At 35.0% G+C, this 23,217-nt stretch overlaps 1 protein-coding gene across 1 annotated transcript in view; it reads left to right on the top strand.

The window, feature by feature from the left end:
* LOC124363648 (transmembrane protease serine 9-like) overlaps positions 1-23,217 on the top strand; it is a 41,934-nt gene that overhangs the window by 17,441 nt on the left and 1,276 nt on the right. The window contains exons 6-11 of the mRNA XM_046818909.1: positions 9,888-10,153; positions 13,769-13,859; positions 14,064-14,226; positions 15,406-15,611; positions 17,032-17,234; positions 22,836-22,893. Coding sequence (XP_046674865.1) covers positions 9,888-10,153; positions 13,769-13,859; positions 14,064-14,226; positions 15,406-15,611; positions 17,032-17,234; positions 22,836-22,893 — 987 coding nt within the window. The remainder of the gene's footprint in view (positions 1-9,887; positions 10,154-13,768; positions 13,860-14,063; positions 14,227-15,405; positions 15,612-17,031; positions 17,235-22,835; positions 22,894-23,217) is intronic.

The following is a 23,217-nucleotide window of genomic DNA, read 5'->3' on the forward strand; positions in this document are numbered from 1 at the left end:
ACAAAGTGGGTGGGATAAATCTACGAATCATTTTTCATCGCAGAAAAGGTTCAAATTTTACTTTAAGGATAGGAACTTTTATAACTATTCATCTAAACCATTCATTAAGTTATATTACATTTAAAAAAGATGGAATAAATCTTCTTCGTTCGCTTTTAAGTCTTACATAGCTCATTAAGTAATATTCCTTTGTACCACCCAAAGTTTTGGTGACGTTTGAACTTGAAATATCTCTGGAAATACAATTCGTGTAGCGGGTGAAGGCGTTATGTCAAATAGCTCCGAATAAAAGTAGTTTTATTAGCATAAGAATTGAAGAAGTCTACCGCGATGGCCTTGGTTCTATCATCTCCATTTGTAGCAAACACAGAGATAGAATATCATGAGGAAACTCATTTAGCGTGTGTTGGTGTTAATAAACTTCCACTTAGCCAACACTTGGCGCGAACATAAATGGCGAGCTGTATCACAGGTCAGCCTACACCACTTGACAGTATTGTTGCGGAGTATTGTTGCACATCCGCTAAAACTTTGTCAACTGACACGATCACAGTTGTTTCGACAGTAAATTACACTTTGTCCGTATTGCCGTTTGGAGAGCGGGTGTTGAGTTACTTTTCAAAACTGTTTGACATCAATACCCTTACGGTCGGATTATTAGCGAACGTGATCTATTTCACATCACTGGAGCGATCAGTTCACCGACCAAGCACGCGTTATAAATGACAATAATTATCCTCACAGTTGTTTGCCTCACTATGGATGTAATGTGATGTTAGGTCAAGTAAGGGTCACTTTTTACATCATGAGGTTATATTATAGTATTATATATATGTATTATATATAATTTCAATAAACATTGAATCGCAAAAAGTACTTGCTCCGCCGGGAGTCGAACCCGGATCTCTCACTTGCCGGGTGAATGTGCTACCATTACACCACAGAGCGCTTACTTTTTCCGATTCAATTATTTTGTATTTGGCCGTATCTGTCACATATGCGTTTAAATAAGCAAACTAACATATGATCGGAAGACCAAATACCTGTCAAAACGACTTTTATTTACATTAAATTGTATAAATGGCAATTGCCTTATTTAATTTCAATAAACATTGAATCGCAAAAAGTACTTGCTCCGCCGGGAGTCGAACCCGGATCTCTCACTTGCCGGGTGAATGTGCTACCATTACACCACAGAGCGCTTACTTTTTCCGATTCAATTATTTTGTATTTGGCCGTATCTGTCACATATGCGTTTAAATAAGCAAACTAACATATGATCGGAAGACCAAATACCTGTCAAACGACTTTTATTTACATTAAATTGTATAAATGGCAATTGCCTTATTTAATTTCAATAAACATTGAATCGCAAAAAGTACTTGCTCCGCCGGGAGTCGAACCCGGATCTCTCACTTGCCGGTTGAATGTGCTACCATTACACCACAGAGCGCTTACTTTTTCCGATTCAATTATTTTGTATTTGGCCGTATCTGTCACATATGCGTTTAAATAAGCAAAACTAACATATGATCGGAAGACCAAATACCTGTCAAACGACTTTTATTTACATTAAATTGTATAAATGGCAATTGCCTTATTTAATTTCAATAAACATTGAATCGCAAAAAGTACTTGCTCCGCCGGGGGGTCGAACCCGGATCTCTCACTTGCCGGGTGAATATGCTACCATTACACCACAGAGCGCTTACTTTTTCCGATTCAATTATTTTGTATTTGGCCGTATATATATATATATATATATATATATATATATATTCCATATTTTTGTGTTAATTTTCATTGCCTTCATTGCCCTTAACATAATTTTAAACCCATCAGGGATCCCTCCTGGTTGGTTTATACCTTCCAGGTGAACCTACCACTGGGCACAACAAAAACCGATGTGTCACTTAAATCTGGGCAACCTTTGGATGTCCAGGAGCGGCACATCACTAACCACAAGCCTCAAAAAGGGTGTGCTACCCCCTCCCTGCTTTGACTGGAGAGGCTGGTCCAGAGCTGGTCCCGTTCTTTCGAGGGGACATGGCTTTGAGATTAGCGCTCTAAATTCTTCCTTAATAATACCGAGTGGAGGCGGCCTCTACCCCCAACCTTACCCATACTGAAAATCCTTTCATTTCGGAAGCAACGCAAAGGTCCTTATAGGACTTGGGGCATTTTAGATCAATGTCTTCTCGGGTTATAGGTTTGATCACGGGACATGGCCACCTGAGGAAGCATCTTCACAGAGTCGGCATCCTTCAGGAGGATCCGCTCTGTATAATGTGTGATGAGCAGGATGAAACTGCGGAACACTTGATCTTTCATTGCCCTTCAATAGCGAGGGAGTGGTATGCTATCTTTGGTAGTTTGGACAAGGGTGGTGAATTTCCCCAGGAGGACCTGATAGGTTGTTTTCGGCGGTTTGTGGAACTGCTGAAATCATAGACTGATAGGCCTCATGGTGTGCTTCTGGGGTGCGCAAAAGGCCCTTGAGGCTTAAGTGCATGGCAGTAAGCCGCCCCATAGAAGAAGAAGAAGAAGAAGAAGAAGAAGGGGCAATTTATCCTTGTCCTAAAGCATCTTGTCCTAAGAGAACAGAACAGAATATAATTTTAATAGCATTTTTTAATATAATCTTCTTCTCTCAGGTCAATAATATTGATATTGCCTTTTCTATTTCTATTTGTCTCATCAAACAAGGTCATTACTAGCTGATTCAAATTGATTAAGGTTCTAAACAAAAGACCATTTTAGCGCTATCTATAAATTAACTATCACAAGTTACTACAATTCGCCGCGCAGAAGCTTTTCAGCACAAACTATCATGTACTTACGTAAAATGTTGGCTTTCAAACGTTTTCGCTGAAAGTTGTACTAAAAGTAATTCATGTATGTTTTTTTAACATTCAGCTATCTGAATTTTATTTTTTTTTTTTTAACTGAAAGAATAACAAGCATAGGCACACATACATTTCTTGGGATTGCCTAGCTCAAATACCTCCATACTTTCTGTAGAAACTAAATGGACCAACATAAGACTGTTACTCTTAATATTGACGTTATTTTGTGTTATTACTTGTAAAACTGTGTTTACTCTAGGTCTGAAGCAAGGTGGCTTATAAGTCAGTAAATTATGTTTGGTTAACAATACCTCTTATCTATACGTGATGGTAAAATAATGTATAAAGTATCATTAGTACTAATAGGTAGACAGTATTCTTAATAGACACAAAAATTTTAATCAACTATATAAACTTCAGTTTCCCAAAGAAAACTATGACTACTTAGTAACTTCTGACACCTAACATGATTATGACATATATGTCATACTGATGGCGGCATATTATGAACTAATTTACCGACATTTCTCCCATTATGGATAGCTTGTGCAAATATACACTTTCTGAGAGCTTTCAAGCTTAAATAAGCAGTTTGAATAATAGCAAACATGAACTTTAGAGAGTCTTGCCGACCTTCTTTCAAAAGTTGCAACTATTGACTCTGTTACGTATATAGATTTTAGAAACGATATTATTCTTTATGTCGAAATGTGCCCTGACAAAGGGCTGAGACATTCACGGATATGAAACTAGAGGCAGAGACAACTACCGAACTGGGGGACACAGAACGATAGTTTATGAACACTTCCTCGCAGGCTGATGTCCACTTTATCAACTGATTGCCAGATTTCATAAAAATGTTCCAAGCCCAAATCGTTAAACATTTGTCTACAACATTTTTTACGTCAAAGATATTTTATAATGTGCACGAATTTTTGGCTGATAATTGGGAGACCGCCATTGGTGGAAAAAATTGGCGAATGCACGCTTTGTACGAAGGTAAAATCGTATATTTGAAAGTGTTATTGTGGTGTGGGAGGCACAATTTTTAACCTTCAGAATGTCTTTTGCCATGTAAAATCATACCAGCAGTAAAAATTTTGTCTTCGATTATGATGTGTTGTATTTATTTAAAAACAAGATCAACATTAGGCGTCCACACTAATATCTCAGCTGCAATCTGGGTACACAACCTCTATGACGTCACTAGCCGCTCCGCCCCGATACACTAACGACTATAAAGTTGTTTTTAATAGTCCCGGCCGGATAAAGTTGGGATAATTGGTCGGGCCAGCGTAGCGCAGTCTTGCGCAGCTCATTATAACTTGTCACCGACGCCTCTGAAGTGTAATTGGCAAACTTTTGTTCCAGCCCCGGTGACAAAGGGGTGGCGCCGCGACGCGTGTACAACCACATCTAACGGTCCAGACGGCACGGCGGTGTTTTAAATATTTGTTTGTCTTTGGTCTAATCAGATTGAAACATTTTTGGTTCCAAAATAAACACCACGAAAATTGCTAGTCTTACTATGAGTCTGTTAATGTTATAGGTAACTGTAATAATCTCGAATCCAAGAGCCAATTAAGATTGTATAAGCACACAATCAGATTTTTATTAAAATCGATAGAGATATTCCTCTTGAAAGATTTAAATTGCTTTTTACCACGCTAGTTTTTGTGATAGTCGACTTGAGAGGGTATTAAAAAGGTTAAAAATACTAAATGAATATTTTATTATATTAAATGTTTTATTAATTATGATATCGTCAGCGAATTATATTGAAAATTGCCACATTCAGCCAAGTACTTCGTCTTTGTCGGTTGCTTTTACGTCATTCTAGCTAAGAAAAATTTGATCTGAGAAAAATAATTTTACATATTTAACTTATTTGGTACCCTCCCATTTTCACACTACAACTAGCGCGTCGTATGAAAAATGTTTTAGGAGAAATCTCTCGACTCCCAGTAAAACTCCGGATTGTGCGTATAGAAAGGAAATCGGCTCTCAGCTCTTGGACTATAATGTTCATTGTTTTATTTCGTCACAAAATCTAAGTTAGGTAAAATCTATATGGCGTAATATGATTTTATTTCTTACTGGCATATCTTTTACTAAAATTACGATTCTGGTGAAAGAATTAGATCGAGAACAAAATAAACTGATGCAACGGAGTATCAAATACTTGATAGAATGAGATAGCCACATACGGATAGACACATGGAATGACTGTCATTTTACTTATATTACCCTAAAGTTAATAGAGCTCTTCCTTAGTCCAAGAAGACCAGGTACGGTTTCAAGTCTAGAATTTTGCTGTCATATATTATCGCACTTATTGCCAAACACACGAACTGACCTATGACCTTTAAATCCCAAAATCTGCCTTGGACCAAGAAGAATTTATCCACCAAGTTTCATGGCTCTAGGACCTTCCTATCAAGAGTTATTGCTCAGATAGTTAGGCAAATGGAGACGAACGGACAACCACACGATTTCAATAAGAATCTTTCGGTTCCTTAATGAAACGTGAGGGCATTCTGTAAAGCATTGCAGGGAATATAATGTTTATATGAATATATAATGAGGCGTGGGCATTTTGAAAATTGCGTCCTGGTTCATGGGGACTGTAATATAATTGCCTCCATTCTGCTTCTATGAAATTGATAGTTAACTTGCCACTTTTATCGTATACAAATTTAATCAAGAAAATCACATTACGATGATAGCAACTCTGCCGTCATTTAAATCAAAATCTACCTTCCATGTGTTAATTTCTCGCATATGGCCCCAGTTTTTGCATACAATGTGCTAAGAAGAACTTTGAAATCCATTGATTGAAATAAGACAGAAAATCGTACAATTTGTGGCAAATAATGTTACTCGGAAGCCATTTTCTGAAACAATGCCCAACAAGAAATAGAACGCTGGATGCAATAATACTTCTCTTTTGAAATATAAAAGATAGCCACCACGTGTCGCTCTTATTTTCCAAAGGGTTTAGTTGTAGTTCACTCGGTGTGTTTCTCGTTATTAAAACTTAGACTATATCGATCTTGTAGACAAAAGTTGAGAGTTAGGGAACTTGGCCCTTTCACTTTGCCTCACAAATGTCTTTATAAATAGCCTACTAATAACATCAACATTTATGGTGGGCATGTTAAGAATCGCGTGGGCATTGTATTGGAATATCCTCTTTTGTGCTTCTACGAAATTTAAAGTTATATTGGCGTTTTTCGTCAAAACCTTGTGTGCAAGGAAACGTGATTAAGGGACATCTTCTGTCAAATACAAATTTAATCATAAAAAGCACATCATGATTATATGTAGGCTTATAAGTCGACGGCAACCCGTGTCAATGCAAAATAGCTTCTCGTCAAAATACTAATTAAGAAAGTGCGCGCGTATTGTAGCGCTGCGTGGTCAGTGCAGTGGTCGGGGAAAGTGGCTGAGGCCACTAAGTCCTTGGACTTTCACCCTGACCCACAGATCGAAAAGTCCTACACTGAAATTAAAATTAATAATTAAAAAAACTATTTGAAAGTAGATTTTTCTGCAACTTTGTGGGTGTGCTAAACAACAGCATTGCGTTCGAATTTTACATACGATTTTAGGATTTTTACGATAGTATTTGAATCTTATTCATTTAATTTGAAATGTCCATTACATAATAAACCAATAATACAGAGAATCGAAAGACTCGATAGGACGTAACTAAATACTGACGGATGAACTACTCTAAAATTAATAGGGGTCAGTAGACTCTTTAACACATTCACTGCGGCACTGTCCTGAGTGATTGTTAGTGTATAAGACAGCAGGCGCACACTAGGGCGTCTATTACAGTCAACGTGCTTAACCAGAGGGAGCTATGTACCAATAAAGTCTCCAGGGCCTTTCTATAAAGAGTTATTGTACGTACGGATGGGTGGACGGATTGTGTCCTTTGGCCTCTTTTCCCACAGTTAATAGGTTGCTTCTTTCTTTGGACCAATATGTACCTATGTACCAAGTTTTAAGTTTCTAGATTTCCATCAAGAGTTATTCACACAGACGGACGGACAACGAAAGATTTCAAGAAGGCCTGAACCTAAAAATATATATTTTACTATGGTATTTTCATCAATTGCCATAGAATTTTAATTAAAAACCCGATATGAAAAATTATAGTAAATTTTACAATTTAAATATTGTACCAAAAATATATTGTATTATGATAAAATTTGCAATATTAATAATAAAAATAGGCGTTCCGGGTTAGTTCGAAATAAGTAGGAAGGTTTTTAATAAGTTAAATACTATTAATGTAATGTAATGTAATGGATAAATCGAAAGCCGTTCTAGGCACAAAGAAATTGAAAAAGTTTTGGAGATGCTATAAGCATTCCCTTTCTTCTCTAGGATCATAAATAACCAAGTTGTGAATTTTGTATAAGTCGGAGTGGCTCTCATATTGAAACGAAATGGCGTACCAACGAATTTATCCAACATAATTATAAGATAATGTTTTACAAGTTTCAATTTTTTGGAGCTTTTTTTAATATCTATCATTTCCACAAGTCGCGTAATTTAACATATAAACAGTATGTAACAAAACTATACACAATTTTTAGGATACTGTTCCATGGGTAAATAGGAACTAAAAGCTAAATACAACCGATGGTCTATCTTTTTAGTTTATCGTCTGTTTGTCCATATCTATTTCTGAGTTTTCATTTTTATTTTTAAAACCGGTGAAGATAAAAAAATCTAAAACGTTAGACAAATGCAGTAGGCTGATTTTGTATACAAGATTTACTTAACCCATAAGAAATCTAATCACACCTATTTATTTGGTAGGGGATAGGGCGTTATAATTTTTGGATTTGTTGCAACCAAACAGTTTTAATCAAATTAAGTATAAGTTAGTTATAAATAAAAATACTTGTATATTGTTACTCTAATAAAATTTATAAATAAAGCATAACTGAAGCTGAAAGGTAAAACAATAACAGGTAAAAGAATAATAAATCAAAGCATTTTATTGTATGTAAACTTTCTCAAAATCGAGAGATTTTATAGTACGTAACTTTCACCAAAACAAGGCATTTACTGTACGTAAAATTTCTCTAAATCGAGACTTTCTTCATTTTTTATCTTTCTTCCAAATAATCTTTTGTACAATTTATATGCATCGACCTACTTAATTCTAATGTAACTATTAGGAAATTTCAACTCTAAAAATTACAATTTTTATTTTTGTTTATGAAAGTCTACTCTCTTACATATTCTATTCAGTTACTGTACTTGTTATTTAAAAAATGTTTAAATGACGAAAATACTAAATGCCTTTATTTCCATGTTTATGGAAGACCACATACATTTAATAGCTTTAGCGCTATTCAGTTTGCCATCGTCACTACATTATTAGTTGCCGATTTCAGGATGCTTCAAAATTTGTAGTATCTACTTACTTCAGAACACTGTGGACCGCCTTGTTATGTCGCGAAGGTAAACTGTAAACAATTGAAAAGTACGTTTATTAGGTCTATTATAAGTCAATGATTGTGGCTAAAGTCAGTTATGATAGCTTAGCAAAAATTCAACCCTTTAATCGAAGGAATTCTGTGAAGGAAAGCTAGAGAGATAAGAACATTTGCAAGTTCAGTGAGGTCGCTGAAATATCTGGACTCAGCCCTCAGAGATGGAAGTACCCACTATAACACCTATAATTTATTAAGAGTATAATGCTGATTGACTATATTTGCATTTAGCTTTAAATGGGTAGACATGAAAATGAAATACCTTGAGAAAATCCTGAAGGGTATTTGCTATGTTTTAAGTACGGTTTGGAGGTTTGTTCATATTTAAGGTAGGTTTGCACGCAATGAGGCACTGTTCCTAATTGATTTAGTATACAGAAAAAGGATGTTTAATTCTATAAATAATCATTATGTTTGCTATTTAAAAAATTACACTGTGCTAGAATTTTGATTGTTATTTTAACGTGACTTTGTCAATTATTGATTAGGAATTTCAGACTGAATAAATTCACATTTCTTTCATGGCAATTTTCTTAACATCAAATGTAAACAAGCCAGGAAGTAATAGAACGAACAAGAGTATGAATAAAAACTAAGGATGCAGGTGATAGAGATGATACTTAAATTAGAATTGTAGTTCATGATGAAAACTAATCTACGCGAGCAAATTGGGTTCAATGAAGATTGGAATAGTGATGCATTTTATATTACAAAGTTATTTAGAACTGGCCCTAAGGACATTGACGGGATATTAAGGCAGCAGTCTGCAACTGCCAATCATACATTTTCTTAGGTGGGTTTGAATAAATTAAACTAGCTATTGTTATAACAATGGTTAGTGTTAATACAGTTCCCGCACGTTCTTTAATTTTTATTTAATGAAAAACTGTACAATGAAGATGGGGCAATCTATTGCTTTTAGCACAGAACGAGCAATTTTTTTTTTTCAAAAACCCCACAATGCTTGCAAAAGGAACTTTTTTAATCCGTTTTTGTTCCTCAACTTTATCACAGTTTTGTGCTATCCGTCGGGTGCTCTAAATACAGATAATAAAAAATCAAGAGAGCTTAATCTGTCTTTATGTGCGTTGATTTTACATGAGATGGTTGCAAATGAAATGTGTCTGTAATTTTTCACTTTACTGTGCATGATGGTGGACTAGAGTAGGTGCATACTTCTCAGGAGCGCCCTGATTTAGTTTTTTGGCATTTTTTAAAGCTTTAAGTCGTACCTGGAGTAGCATGTTGAATGATTTTAATAATGTGAAAAAAATACATTGAGATCTGCTCAAAAAGTACAAAAATAAATACAGTTTATTTCTTTTCTCAAATTATCATACTGCATTAATTTTATTAATTTCAAATTTTTAAATTACTCTATCTTGAAAGCAACCCGAACTGCCCACACGTTACATTAGTACTCGTACATCTCTATAAAGAAAAATAAAAGGTTCTAAATCGAATCCCTGATGTATTCCAAATCCGATTCCTTTGTTTACGGCACCAGAGCGCGTCGACTGAGGTAACGTGCGGGTGATGCTATCTCTTATCAGTCTACTAGCCCGTGTGTGCAGAACGTGTTGGCGGGGAGGCTACCGCTACTCCGCGGGTTTCTCCGACCTTCCTCGGTCTTCAGTCGGTCCAAGCCCCTCATCAGCTAACGATGCTTCCCTCCGGGCTGTACGATATCAGTCCGGCTCTAGGCCCTCTCGTGTCGTAGTGATGTCCCCTCTCTACACTCTTGTCTTCGCCTTGGTCATAGGCTTCGCCTTCCTTATACAGGGATTGGTAAGTATCAGGCCTGTAATACGATTGTTATACTGATACTTATCTTAAATTGATTGTTATACTGATTCTATACTAAATCTTACCATTATAGTATAGAACTGCCCATCATGTTACAGAGATCAGCATATGAGGTAATCTATTACTTACTAATATAATGAATTTTCATATTTATAAAGTTAGTTGAATATAAATTGAACATACTCCTATTGAAGCTATGAGCCTTTGTACCATTCTTATCTGTTGATCAGAATCTCTTAATAGAGACATACCCTGTGGTACTGATTTATTTTTATTTTTATTTCAACTTGTAAATTAATTATAAGACAATTTAGTAATGCCACAATTTCTATTATATTGACATAAAACGTAGCACTAAGGAATGGTTTGAGCCAAACTTTACTTGTACTGTTACAATTTACACTCTTACTTGTATAGTTTTTACTATATTTTTTTATACTCTATACGTTATTCTTCTTATAGTGTTGTTCATCCGTACCATGTAAGTCTCTTTGTATATGTATATATGAAACACACTTTACAAACAATAAACAAGTTTTTTTTAATTTACAAGTATATCACATTTATTTTTCATGATTTTTTTACATTCTTAGAATAAACATATAATATTATAGAATGTATAAATAAAATCTAGAATGTTAAGCAATGTACAAAATATTTGTGTCATTCTATTTGATGTACATCCCTATTTTTACTTCATTCATGGCTTCAATTGTTATAACCTTGTATTGACTGTTTTTTTTTTAATATGGAATTATAAATCACAAATATTTTTAGCATAGAAAAAACTTACCTTATGTATAATACAAAATCCTCGACCCCAAAAATGCTAAATTAATACACCGACATTGAAATTCAAATAAACTAGTTTATCGTTTTAAGTTTTAGTTTATTATAAAAGAAACTTTTAGTTAGACTACAGAAGATTATATACAACAATGAAAATGTGATTCATTGCTACTGTTAAACACATTGGTTTTACTTCATAAATGTAATCATTACATTCTCGTATGACATTTCCAAAATGTTAAGCGAGTCTATAACCAAAGTACATCGGTAATCCTTTGTTACAGCATCTTGTACAATATGCTCTTAGCAGCTACTTCCATGGTCTAGTGGTTAAGTCTGAACTTCCACGAACCAACAAACACTTTGGTGCTTAAGCTTGTAATAGTCAAGTAATCCTGTCTCTCTTAAAGGTTACTAGTAATTCTGTGAATATGAGAACTTGTTTGTAATACTTTAAATCCATGTATTTTTACTTACTGTGAATTGTGCTAATGTCATTGCATTAGTGTTAAAATTAAATTTTAAATTTTGATCGGTTGCAAATATTATTAATTAACATTATTCACCTTCACCGTTATCCCCGCGTTTCGGGTTGGTTTTGAAAAGATCAAGAAAGTGTTTACAAATTTTGACCTTTAAACCAGCATCTTTAACCCTTTCAAAAACATCGTATAGTATGAGTTTCAGGAAGGTTTTCAGTAAACCTTTTTTTCTACAAACTGAACACCTAAAACAACTTGCCTCCCAGTTTGTGTGATGATTTATATCAATTTTAAAGCACATATTATTCAAATTTTGGTATGACTTCTCTATTGATTCCTTTGAAATTATGTCTATATATTATGCATATAAAGTACGTGTCACACACGTACTAAATAATGTTTCAAAATTACCCTAAACAATAATGGGTTTATAAACTTCAGTGTTTAAACTTTTAACACTGCAGACGCCACGAGCTATGACATTGTTCTCTATGTTTTTTTTTATTTATACATTTATATTCATTCAGTTTTCATATGGAATTTTTAACATTTTTTAATTGGGTTCTTTCTAAGCCAGTGGTATTTTAATCGGTTGTATCCAACTTGTTTAAGGGAAAACGGTAAAAACCCGTCTATACACTTTTATTTGCCTCCCCGAGGATTCAAACCCATGGTTTTCGGTTAGAATGGCGTAGCCTTACATTCACTCGTTTCAATAGGTTATCTAAACTGTATGAGAGAATCTTCTACTACCCATTTTTATTCTCTATTATAGTATAATCAGACAAAATAATATTTAATGGCAAAAACTATTAAATCAATAGAAATCCTTTTTGAGTTTGATATAAAACAATGTTAACATTTGTAATTATGTTTAAATGTAATTTTAAGAAGTTGTCGTTTATGATATCTCGAATTATTGACCATAATTTTTCATATTACACTTTTCTTCATTAACTTATTTTCTGAGCAAATAATAATGTTTAAAAATTGTAAATTACAGGTATGCGTGAATTTTATATTTAAATAAATTATACCATGATGAATAGTTCAAGAATTTCCCGCTTGGGAAGTATAGGTAAATATGTTTTTAATACAATTTACTCGAATTCATTATGTATTTTTAACACAATAATAAATTAACAGCAGCAGGTTAGGTTATTTAAATAAGATCTTCATGATGGTGGTTATAAATATATTAAATTCGTTTAGTAACCCCTCTTTGTGTATTACAAAAGTTCTAATAAACAGTTTTATTACTCGAGCGGCGCGGCGTCCGAGGAAAGAAAGCCACGCCACACAACGCCGTGCCTCCCATCAGAACCACTTTCTCCACATAACGGTCTTCTGCCACAAATTGTTTCCCAATACTAGTATGTCTGATACAGAATCTGTTATGCCCACTTTCCCATCACCACACCCAACCCTTCATCAGGAGTTGATAATGAACCCCTAATGTGTTTTAATGTCCCCCCTTTAGGGCTATTACGACATGTTGATAACGGTTGTTACAGAGTTCCATAGCCGTAGGTACTTACCTCATTTTACAGCCTCAGTCGTAAGTACGTCTTCGCTCATTTGTTGCGTCGAAGGTACACAACCCCTGTAATGTTAACAGTTGTACGTATACGTTTTACTTGCAAGAAGGGAATTGTGGCTAACAATCTTGGCTCCACAGACCTTTACAAAGCAAAATCAAACATTCTGTAAATTATAGAACGCAAAAAACTGTGTCATGATCAGAGAACATCGATACTTAAACAATTAAGTTGCCAAACATTGGTTTAAATATTAAAGAGTTTAAAATAACAACAATGCACATACATTTCTGTTTCTTAGTTGTTATTCATAGTCAATCACAACTGTTTTGATTACTCTTTGAAGATGATTGGTTTTTATTATATTTTGTGTCACAATCAATTGATAATCGTTTCTATACATGCGTTGTCACCAACGACAAAGCCTTTTTGATCTCATTACTTTTAAAAAACGTTTTCACCATATTATTGTTTTAAGTTGTAATATATACCATTTCTAATTTATATTAAAATTATTTTGTAGAAGCGTTGCCATTTTTTACCTTAAAACTTTGTTTATGAGTTAATTCACAGAAAATCAACAAAATTCCAGAACAATTTGTTTGAATTGGAATTTAAATACTCTATCCACATTTTTCAAACCATCGCAAAAATATTGTGTGACTTTTTCATTTTCAGATTGAAGGGTGCTTTGGGGGAGGTATGATGAATCCAAAATGAAAAAAATTAGAAATCATCGTAAAGGTCTTGGCATTATTATTTTTTATAGCTTTTAATAAATATTCCAGGCAAGTCAAACTGACCGGGATGATCGAAGGCTTTTTATGAACGTGTTTACGAGGCGCCCGCTTCTCGAAGAGGCCAGAACATGTAGCTGTAGTAAGTATTGTGCTTGTCTATTCTTCAGTCATTAGGCATAGAAATATTCACCAATTCTTATTCTTTACATGAAAAAATATATCCTTCATATTTTCATATCGTTGTATTAGTTACGTGCCACTGTATCTATGACTGAGCGATCAATCAGTCAATATTAATGAAGCCTGTTTGTATCCATGTTCTAATAACGATGCTCGTTTGTAGCCTGCGGGGAGCGGAACGATGCCAGCCGGATCGTTGGTGGAAACGCCACCGCGGCCAACGAGTTCCCCTGGATGGTCAGACTGTCGTACTTTAACCGTTTCTACTGCGGCGGTATGCTCATCAACGACAGATATGTGCTCACAGCGGCTCACTGCGTCAGAGGGTACGATAACTCGCTTGTACTTACCATTATAGAATTGAACTTAAGTAAATTAATTGTATTCGTGCTAGAGTAATCAATTGAGGGAGCATCGTGAAACTTATGTGGAGACTGAACAAAATTTGGGGTTTAACAATCTATTGAACCATAACGTAATGAATTATCTCGAAGAGTTGGCAACAAGAAGACGCATGATCAAATGTGAAAATTAACCTATTATTTTAAAATTCAAAGTTAGTGTTCAACGCAAACAAAAATGTTACCTCATTATCATCTAAGTTTTTCAGTTCAAACCAACTCGAAACATTGTTAAAACTGGTAAATTCTTTACATATTTCTTCAGTCAACAAATTTTGAACCTACACTGTAAATAAAACATGTCTGCCTATACAGGTGAGTTGAATCAAGCGAATATGTATTTTCGATCGGCTATAAAAATGTTACATTATGTAAATGTGTCATTATGAAAATTGAGTTTCATCTCAACCCTCCTGATGGCTGAAGGGTGGCGGATCAAACTTTGGGATAGGATAAAGAAAAAGGTTCTGGGTTTCTTGTTCTGATTGCTTAAACTAATTCAACGTCACCAAACCTCTAGTTGTTTCAGAAACCAATATCTTATGTGACATTTCATTATGTTCCTTTGACTCATTGTCAATTTAAAAAACGCACGATCCAGCAAAGGATTTGAGGCTATCAATTAATATGAGCTCAATTAGTATCACTTAATCAGTGAATGATGAGTGAAATGAGTATGTAATAATGTATATCTCCACAACGGGAATATAAAGATCTTGAGGATAAATGACTTAGTTATATTACGGCTTCTGAAATTCAATTCAAATCCAAAATTCAGCCCTTCACTCTCAAAGAGATCCTTGGACATTTGTAAGGATAAATACCATTGAAAGTCCATTGCAACTTAAGAATGCCAAGCAATCTGGACACAAGTCTTCTCGAAATCCAACCTCAAAGTTTTTTATTTATTAGGTCCACCAAGTCCCAGTCTTATTTATTATCTCTGTTTTATAACTCTTCTAACAGTTCTAAAATAGGACATCTAGGATTCATGTTCATAAAAAAGTTATCATTAAACTTTAAATCTGCTTCTGATATGCTTTTTAATGGGATCACATATTTCTTTACTACAGTAGTTTACACTGTAAAATTCGATTTCCCCAGATTTATGTGGTTCATGATCAAAGTGACCTTTGGTGAACACGATCGCTGTGATAAGAGCTTCAAGCCCGAGACGCGCTTCGTGCTGAGGGCGGTCACGGGTGACTTCAGCTACCTCAACTTTGACCACGACATCGCCATCCTGCGGCTCAACGACCGGGTGCCTGTGGCGGAGACCATCCGGCCCATCTGTCTGCCCTCCAACGCCCGTGAGTTGTGGTTATTTGCTTTAAATAATATTAGAGTAAATACATTAAATGTGTGGTTGTTTGTATGCTTGTATTATACATTTTTATTGCTTGTATTACATTATACATTTTAACGCAAAATCAACTATCAGACTAGATTCTCAGTCTAGAAGTTGATGGTACACATATGAGCCAAAGAAAGAAAATTATCGCGGTAAGCTCAAACCTTTCTTTGCTGAAAGAGGATTTTGACATTTGAGAGGTACTGCGCTGAGAGACCCAAAAATATAAAAGCAATCTCTCTGACTGGCATTTTGGTTCTCCTAAAGCTAAAGTAGACGTTGTGGTTAGTAAAATGGAACTTAGGTAATTCGAACTTCAAGAGGCCAATAAAAAATTTCGATTTATCCAAGATTTTTAATCATACAGACTGTTACTCTTCCATAGGAATTTCAAAAATCTAGGATAAAGGTCTACTGTAGCCTACTTATCTTGTACTTATCCTACATGGAATAAATCCCAATTTTGTCCAGATGTATAACATATTCACAAACTTTTTCAGACGTAATAGGAGTATCACACTGATATGATTTGTAGAATCATGTGAGCATTTTCCTTCACAATACCTCTTCCGCAAATGAACAGTGAGTGGTAAATACCAAGATGCATGAATTTGAACTAGACAGACTATAGTATCAACTTCATTATCTACACAGTTCTTGTCCTGACTATGGTGTGCTGAATAATATGCATGACATTCAGTAAGCGGCGGTCTGCCAGACCATAAACATCATAAACACAATGACTGTTCAATAACATGGGGATCTTGATAGAGGTTGGTGCACCTGCCTCCCGTTTGAGTATTTCTTTCCGAACACTAATTATACACTTAAGGTCAGCGTAGAATATGCAAATGGCCTGATGGACGAGAAACCATTAGACAGGTGCTATAATCAGAGTACTGGTGGACGGTGCAATTACAAACACAACTGGGGAAGTCAGGTGTGCACAGATTAAACATCACAGATCCCAGACAGCTTGCCTGAGGCACACGTCTCCTACTAAACACAGTAATAGCAGTGTTATTTACCGATCCGTCATCTTCAATCTCTCTTTAAGCTATGATTTAGCACGTTCGATTAACTTTCTAAGTCACTGATTCACCAATTAATATATAATCCTACAATTAAATCCTTTAAATGCTTTTGACGATTCTTTCAAATAGTATACTTATATTTTGTTAGAAATTACTATTTAAAAATCTCATTCAATACCTAGTCTGTCTATCAAAAGCGTGAGTAGATTTTGTTCCCATTTCGGTGATTGGATTGATGGGGCAAAATATCCATTAGGATCAATGGGTTAAATCAAGAGATTCATTGACTTCAAACAAAAAAGTAGAGTAAATTAAAAAACTATAATGCTGCATTTTCTTTTTAAGGGGATCTATACGTGGGATCCAAGGCCATCGCCACTGGCTGGGGTACGCTGAAGGAGGACGGCAAGCCGGTCTGTATCCTGCAGGAAGTGGAGTTACCGGTCATGAGCAACGAACAGTGCAAAAAGACCAACTACAATGAGAAGATGATCTCAGACAACATGTTATGTGCTGGGTACGCCGAGGGAGCTAAGGACTCTTGTCAGGTTAGTATTATTTTTAAGCAAATTATCAGCCAAAGACTACTGTCTACTTGTTCCCAAGAGTTACTCACTCTTGTTCTGTCCTGAGCACAAGTACTCGTTTATGGAGATTTATATATTTTTGTGAACAAAAATTCCAGAGGGTTTAAAACTTTGTATTTAATCCTAAATGTGCTCTAAAACACATCTGGAACTCTTTTGTGTTCGGATTCAAAATCCTGCTTGTGTCCGTTGCGGTTTTTATCAGTACCTCAATACCGTCTCTCTTAATTATGTTTGATGATATTATTGCACAGACCAGTGGTGCATGAGAAAAGCCAGAACAAGACTGAAAAGGGAATCGGCTATATCATATAGTTTCTCATAACGCATTTTGAATCAGAGAGGTATAGTTCTTATACTCGTATAATCGTAGACAGCTACGAATCGTGATTACCCTTATTTGCTATAATGCTGATTCTTAAAGATTGATGAGCTTATGAAAAACAACTTGTATTTAATCATATATGGAAAGTGACAGCACTTGACCAATCTTAATAGGTTAGCTGGTCTGAAATTCAGATTAAAGTTTCTTATACACTCTGAATTAAAATAGAAATACTTTTAAAAGTCTAAAACAATGCGTGTTTCCAAACGCCGTTTTCTTTCTCCAGTAAATTTCTACTTCCCTTCCTACATTAAAACACGATATACTGCAACTACTTGTAACATCATTTTGAATTCCTGATCAAATTTCCAATATCCTAATTTTAGTAAAGTTTCCAGTAGTTTTTTAGCGTTTTTTGCCGTAACCCTTTAACATGACCTGAGTACACAGATATAGAGTACAAGTAGGGCACGACATCAATGTCACCGAGTCAGATTTATATGGTAAACAGTCGGCCCGGCAGCGAGTTATATTACTCATACAGACTTGATATTGCTGTCATGCACGAAGTCGAGCCGAGTTCCACTCTGTTACCAACAAAGCCTCAATCGCCCTCTCCGTACATGTTGTCGAAAGTAGGATTCTACATAAAACATTTCAAAATAACATGGCTGTACTGGCAGCCATCTTGATCTTAATCCCGTAAGAACAATGTTAAACCTGGTGCACCTTTACGGTTGTATTTTAGGTGTATAATATATACAAGAACGTAGCCTCGAAAAACTTTGGGGGATCCAGACAACTAATATTTTCCCGTAGTTGACAAAGAATAAGACCCCATTTTGTTCCTTAAAAGGTTCTTGACCCGTTTCTTTGTTGAGAACGATCTTTCAGCAGTACATCTTATTAATACTGAATTATTTAAATAATTATAATTGTTTACTAAAAAAAGTATTTGAAAATTGGGGGGTCCGGACCACTTGGACCCCCTCGCTGGCTACGTCCTTGAGGATAGGTATCGATACGCATCTAAACGCCTTTTAATTCGTCGGTATTTTTATACATTATACAGAAAAGAAAAGTCAAACTTGGTTTATTCAACATATTCTAAATGACAATATAATGTAGTGTATTGACAAAAAGTACTATGACTTTTCAAAAAATCATGATAGGTTTACAACGTAGCTTATGTGGTATGGTGTAAACTAAAATGGAGCTTGAACTCTTTTATAAATAAAGCTAATCACGTTCGTACGATCTATATGTGCAATCTAAATATGATAAGGGGTTCTTACCTTAAAACAAGAAATGTTATTTACGTCACAAGTTCAATGTGTAAGAAACGATGCCTATCTCACATAAAATGAGTATACAAAATATTTATTTTTGCATTGAAAGGACAAATCATTTTATCTAAGGTCCCACATAAGTTGCAATTTTTCCTGCTTATGTCACTCGTTGGCTTCTTCTATTAAACACTATCACTTAAGTTCCTGTACGCAAACATGAAATGCTCGTTCCGTGAAAAGTGAAATGTACCCATCAATCGGAGGCTAGGCCAAGTGACAAGGTGGTTCCGTCTCCAGGCGCTTTTCACGGTTCGTTTGCGGCATTTGGGTTAGGTGCGCAGAAAGCAGTTGAGAGAGAAAGCCGTCAATTGTCGTGTCAATGTCACCCGCCTTGCGTCTCAATGAGACCGGCAGTGGGAGAAGCGGTTCCGTGCAATGCTAAAGGCGCGGTGACTATTTCCGGTTCAGACGTAACAGAAGTTCCTAACATCGCTATAGTGAAAAAATACCATGGATATTTAGTTTGATTGCTAAAACATTTTATTTCTCGTTTACCTCATTGTTACCTCAAGGCGCCCAATGTATTGCAATAATATCAGGAAAGCTAGCTTTGCTCGGTACTTTTCTGGAATTCGTATTTTGGGATTCATCGTATGATATGTTTGTCCGCTAAAAATAAAACTATAAATGCCATAGCTATTTATTGTTCTGTCATCATCTGCATTAAACGATGCTAGAGCAAAATATACGTTTAGGTTATGATACTCTTCCGAATATGGGTAACAAATAAAAAAAAGAAATTCTTCATTTGAAAATTTTGGTTGCATTCGTCCATGCAAACAGTCACCAAAATGATTTCTATTTATGCGATTAGAAACCCGTTTCTTAGGGAAATGCAATACACCGCAATAGATAAATACAATTTTAAATTGTCCTAAGGCGTAATATTGCCCAGCTGCAGTAACGGCACATATATATGTCGGTAAATAATTTTTAAGTTCTAAAGCTCTGCGATGTCTTCCGTCTCGACGTCTTTGTGACTAATTGGTATTCTCGTTGCTTGTCATTTTCGGTAGCTACACGCTGTGCCGCACGGTTCCGCATAGGGTAGACCATCTACCTTTCTGATCGTATAATGTTAGCTAAGGTTTGCAGGCATTTGACTTTAGCAGTACGTTTTATACGAAGTATATGAAATAGATAAATAGATTTAATTTTGAAAGGAGTGAAATTATTCATCAACTTATACTAAAATCAAAATTTCCTTTCGGTTTGAACCTTCGTTAATTTATATAACAATTTTATTTTTACTCTGGCATATCTGATGAAACATCAGCTGTGAGGGTTGGCTAACTACTCTTGTTATGATACATCAGATCCCATTTACCAGATGTAATTTACTTTAGAATGTACACAAAGAATATTGACTTTGCAGTAGTTTTTCATTTCTTGAAAACACTGATAAAACAACGTTTTCAAAAAATGAAACCTAGCTAGATCAATTTATCGCCCCCGAAACCCCCTGCATACTAAATTTTATGAAAATCGTTGGAACCGTTTTCCAAGATTCAGATTACATATCTATATATATAAAAATGAATGTTTGTATGTTTGTCCTTTATGGAATCGTGAACTATTGGACCGATCATGATGAAAATTTGTACGTATATGTATTTTTCCACGGAGAAGGTTTATAAGCTATGCCCATCCCTTTCCCGATTCAGGATTCCGCCCCACTGGTTACAGAAATACCCATAAGAAATGCATTGCAGCAAACATATGTTAACGTCTTTTCAAATTTTTAATCAGCTGTTCTTTGTAAACATATATTACACTTATAGTTTTAAAGCATAGAGTAAGCTTAAGAGAAACGACAAATTTTGTTTAAACTGTTTTTGCAATCACTGTTAAACATAGACTTTACTATCCAGATAATACAATTCAAATTTGACGTAAAAATTCACCTTTAACTGCAATATTTATTTAATATAAACCATGCTCATGCTTGATCAGAAGAGTAATGCAGATATCATAATTACTATCTTACGTTGGCTACAAATATAAAGAATGTTATAAAATCAACCTTAGTTGTTTTTTTTTGACAGAAAAACTCCGTGTGTACATATTCTCTCGATCGAGACAACAAAGCAAGCTCAATCGTGGCATCGGAGATATAACTAATTTAATCTAAAATTTATTATAGTAAAAAAAAAATTTACTAAGTAATATAAGGACTTCGGTTCTTAAGATTTGCGTGCGAAGCCGTGGGTAACAGCTAGATAGAGGCAGGAATATGGTACATACCTTCATAATACGCCCAAGAGGCTCACGATGGAACGACTATCAATTATCTCAGCAATGTTTAGAATGTGATAGAAAAAGAATAAGTGAATATAGTGTACTGTTTTCAACGGGAAATTGCGTGCGAAGCCGCGGGCAACTTTTGCAAAAAATTATTGAAATGCGCAGCAAAGCGCGCCGGGCCCGCTAGTATATATATATATATATATATATATATATATATATATATATATATATATATATATATGTACAAGAATTGCTCGTTTAAAGGTATTAGATAACCCAGCACTGGGGTTTTCGCATTCTTTCTTGTTCTTGTTTTATAGAAGTGAAAACTGAAGATTTATAATGAAACTAGTCGGGTCACGTTGCAAAATATCTTAATTGTTAGTTGCTGAAGAATCGGCAGAGCAAACTTGGTATTAACTGTACGGAATTTTGAACATAGGAATATTCCAAACTTCGTAAAGAACGTTTTTTTTACGGCGAGTTCCAAATCACCATCAATGTCCGGGTAGAAGGACTGCTTTCTATGATAGGATCGCCCACCTGCAACCATCCAAGGCGTATCCTCATCAGTACTCGTTTAACCAGTTCACCTCCTCGGATTTTAAGGATAATCACTTACTTTATCTTCTTAGGTTATTAATTTTCAAAACTGCTTTAACAAAGTTCTTTCAACTTAACATTAAATTGCTATAATAGTTATTGCAGACTCCAGCTGTCTTTAGGATTCAAACTACATGGACTTTTATGGCTAAAGTATACATCAACAACAATTATGTTCTTGGATTAAGTTAGTTCTTAGACGGGGCTGTTCAAAGATCAAGGGAACGTCTTACAAGTAAGTTTTTCTTATAGCTAGAGGAAATGTTCTTATTCCTAGGCCCTATTCAGTGTAGGACAAAATACTCGTATATCGAATCTTTCCGCTAAATTGGGAGGTTTTTCCTCTATGCCCCCCCCCCCCCCCCAAGACAATGCACCCCACTTGAGTCACTTGAGTTAGGAAGTAGAGGCACAATTCCTAGTATACGAGTAGACTAAAATAGTAGTAGTAATAGCGCCACGTTTCTTGGAATCCCAATGTATGGCAACAAATGAACTTAATACACGTATCTGATTAATATCCATCTATGGTTGATAGGAGGTTGTCTCCAACTCATGAGATACGTTCCATAAGACAAACTTTCACTTAATGTGTATTTCCCCAAGTTTTACTCGTATATTTAGAATTTCCAACGATCTCACAATACAAATACCTATTGAGAGAATTTTTCTACTCCATTTAAAGATTTTTAGGGTTTTAATTTTAAATAAATTTTGTAATTGGTATAATTATAATTTCAAATTTCTATTTCGTTATGTGATATTTATATTTAATCTCCTTAATCTTCTTGAGCTATTACGTTAATCAATTAATTACGTTAATAATGTAGAGTAATAATTTAGTTTCTTCATCATTAAGTATTAGTATATGCGATGATTAATCTTTTAGCTTTACCAGGTATTGTTTCTTATCACCAAACACTAGACTCATAATGTTTCACGTTTTGTTATACATGACTGTGTCAGTAGTAAATGTTATAGTATTATTTTTATCTTTGTTGTGAAATTGTGAAATTAACGTTCTTAACGTTCACACAGGGCGACAGCGGAGGCCCGCTTATCAGAGAACGACCTGATAAGAGATATGAACTCATAGGTAAGTTCGATATTTGTATTAATTTCGTAGTTATACAAAATCGATAATTTTATTTTTTAATACATGGTCAAATATTTATATTTAGAAGAAATATGACATATTTTTCCGCCTGAACCTCAGGCAATATTTCCCACGTTTAAATACTTGAAAGAAAAAAATAATGTCAATGCTTACTATCTAATAAGATATCTTCAACTAAATAATTGTGTTTCACAACCAAAAAAATCACAGCAGCTTTAAGGTTGTATAGTACATATTCCGTTTTATCTGACTCCAAATTTCATTTCTGCTGACAATCCTCATCTTTGATGAAAGCCTTTCAAG

Source organism: Homalodisca vitripennis, chromosome 5 (assembly GCF_021130785.1).
Source record: "Homalodisca vitripennis isolate AUS2020 chromosome 5, UT_GWSS_2.1, whole genome shotgun sequence".
NCBI classification, from domain to species: Eukaryota; Metazoa; Arthropoda; class Insecta; order Hemiptera; family Cicadellidae; genus Homalodisca; species Homalodisca vitripennis.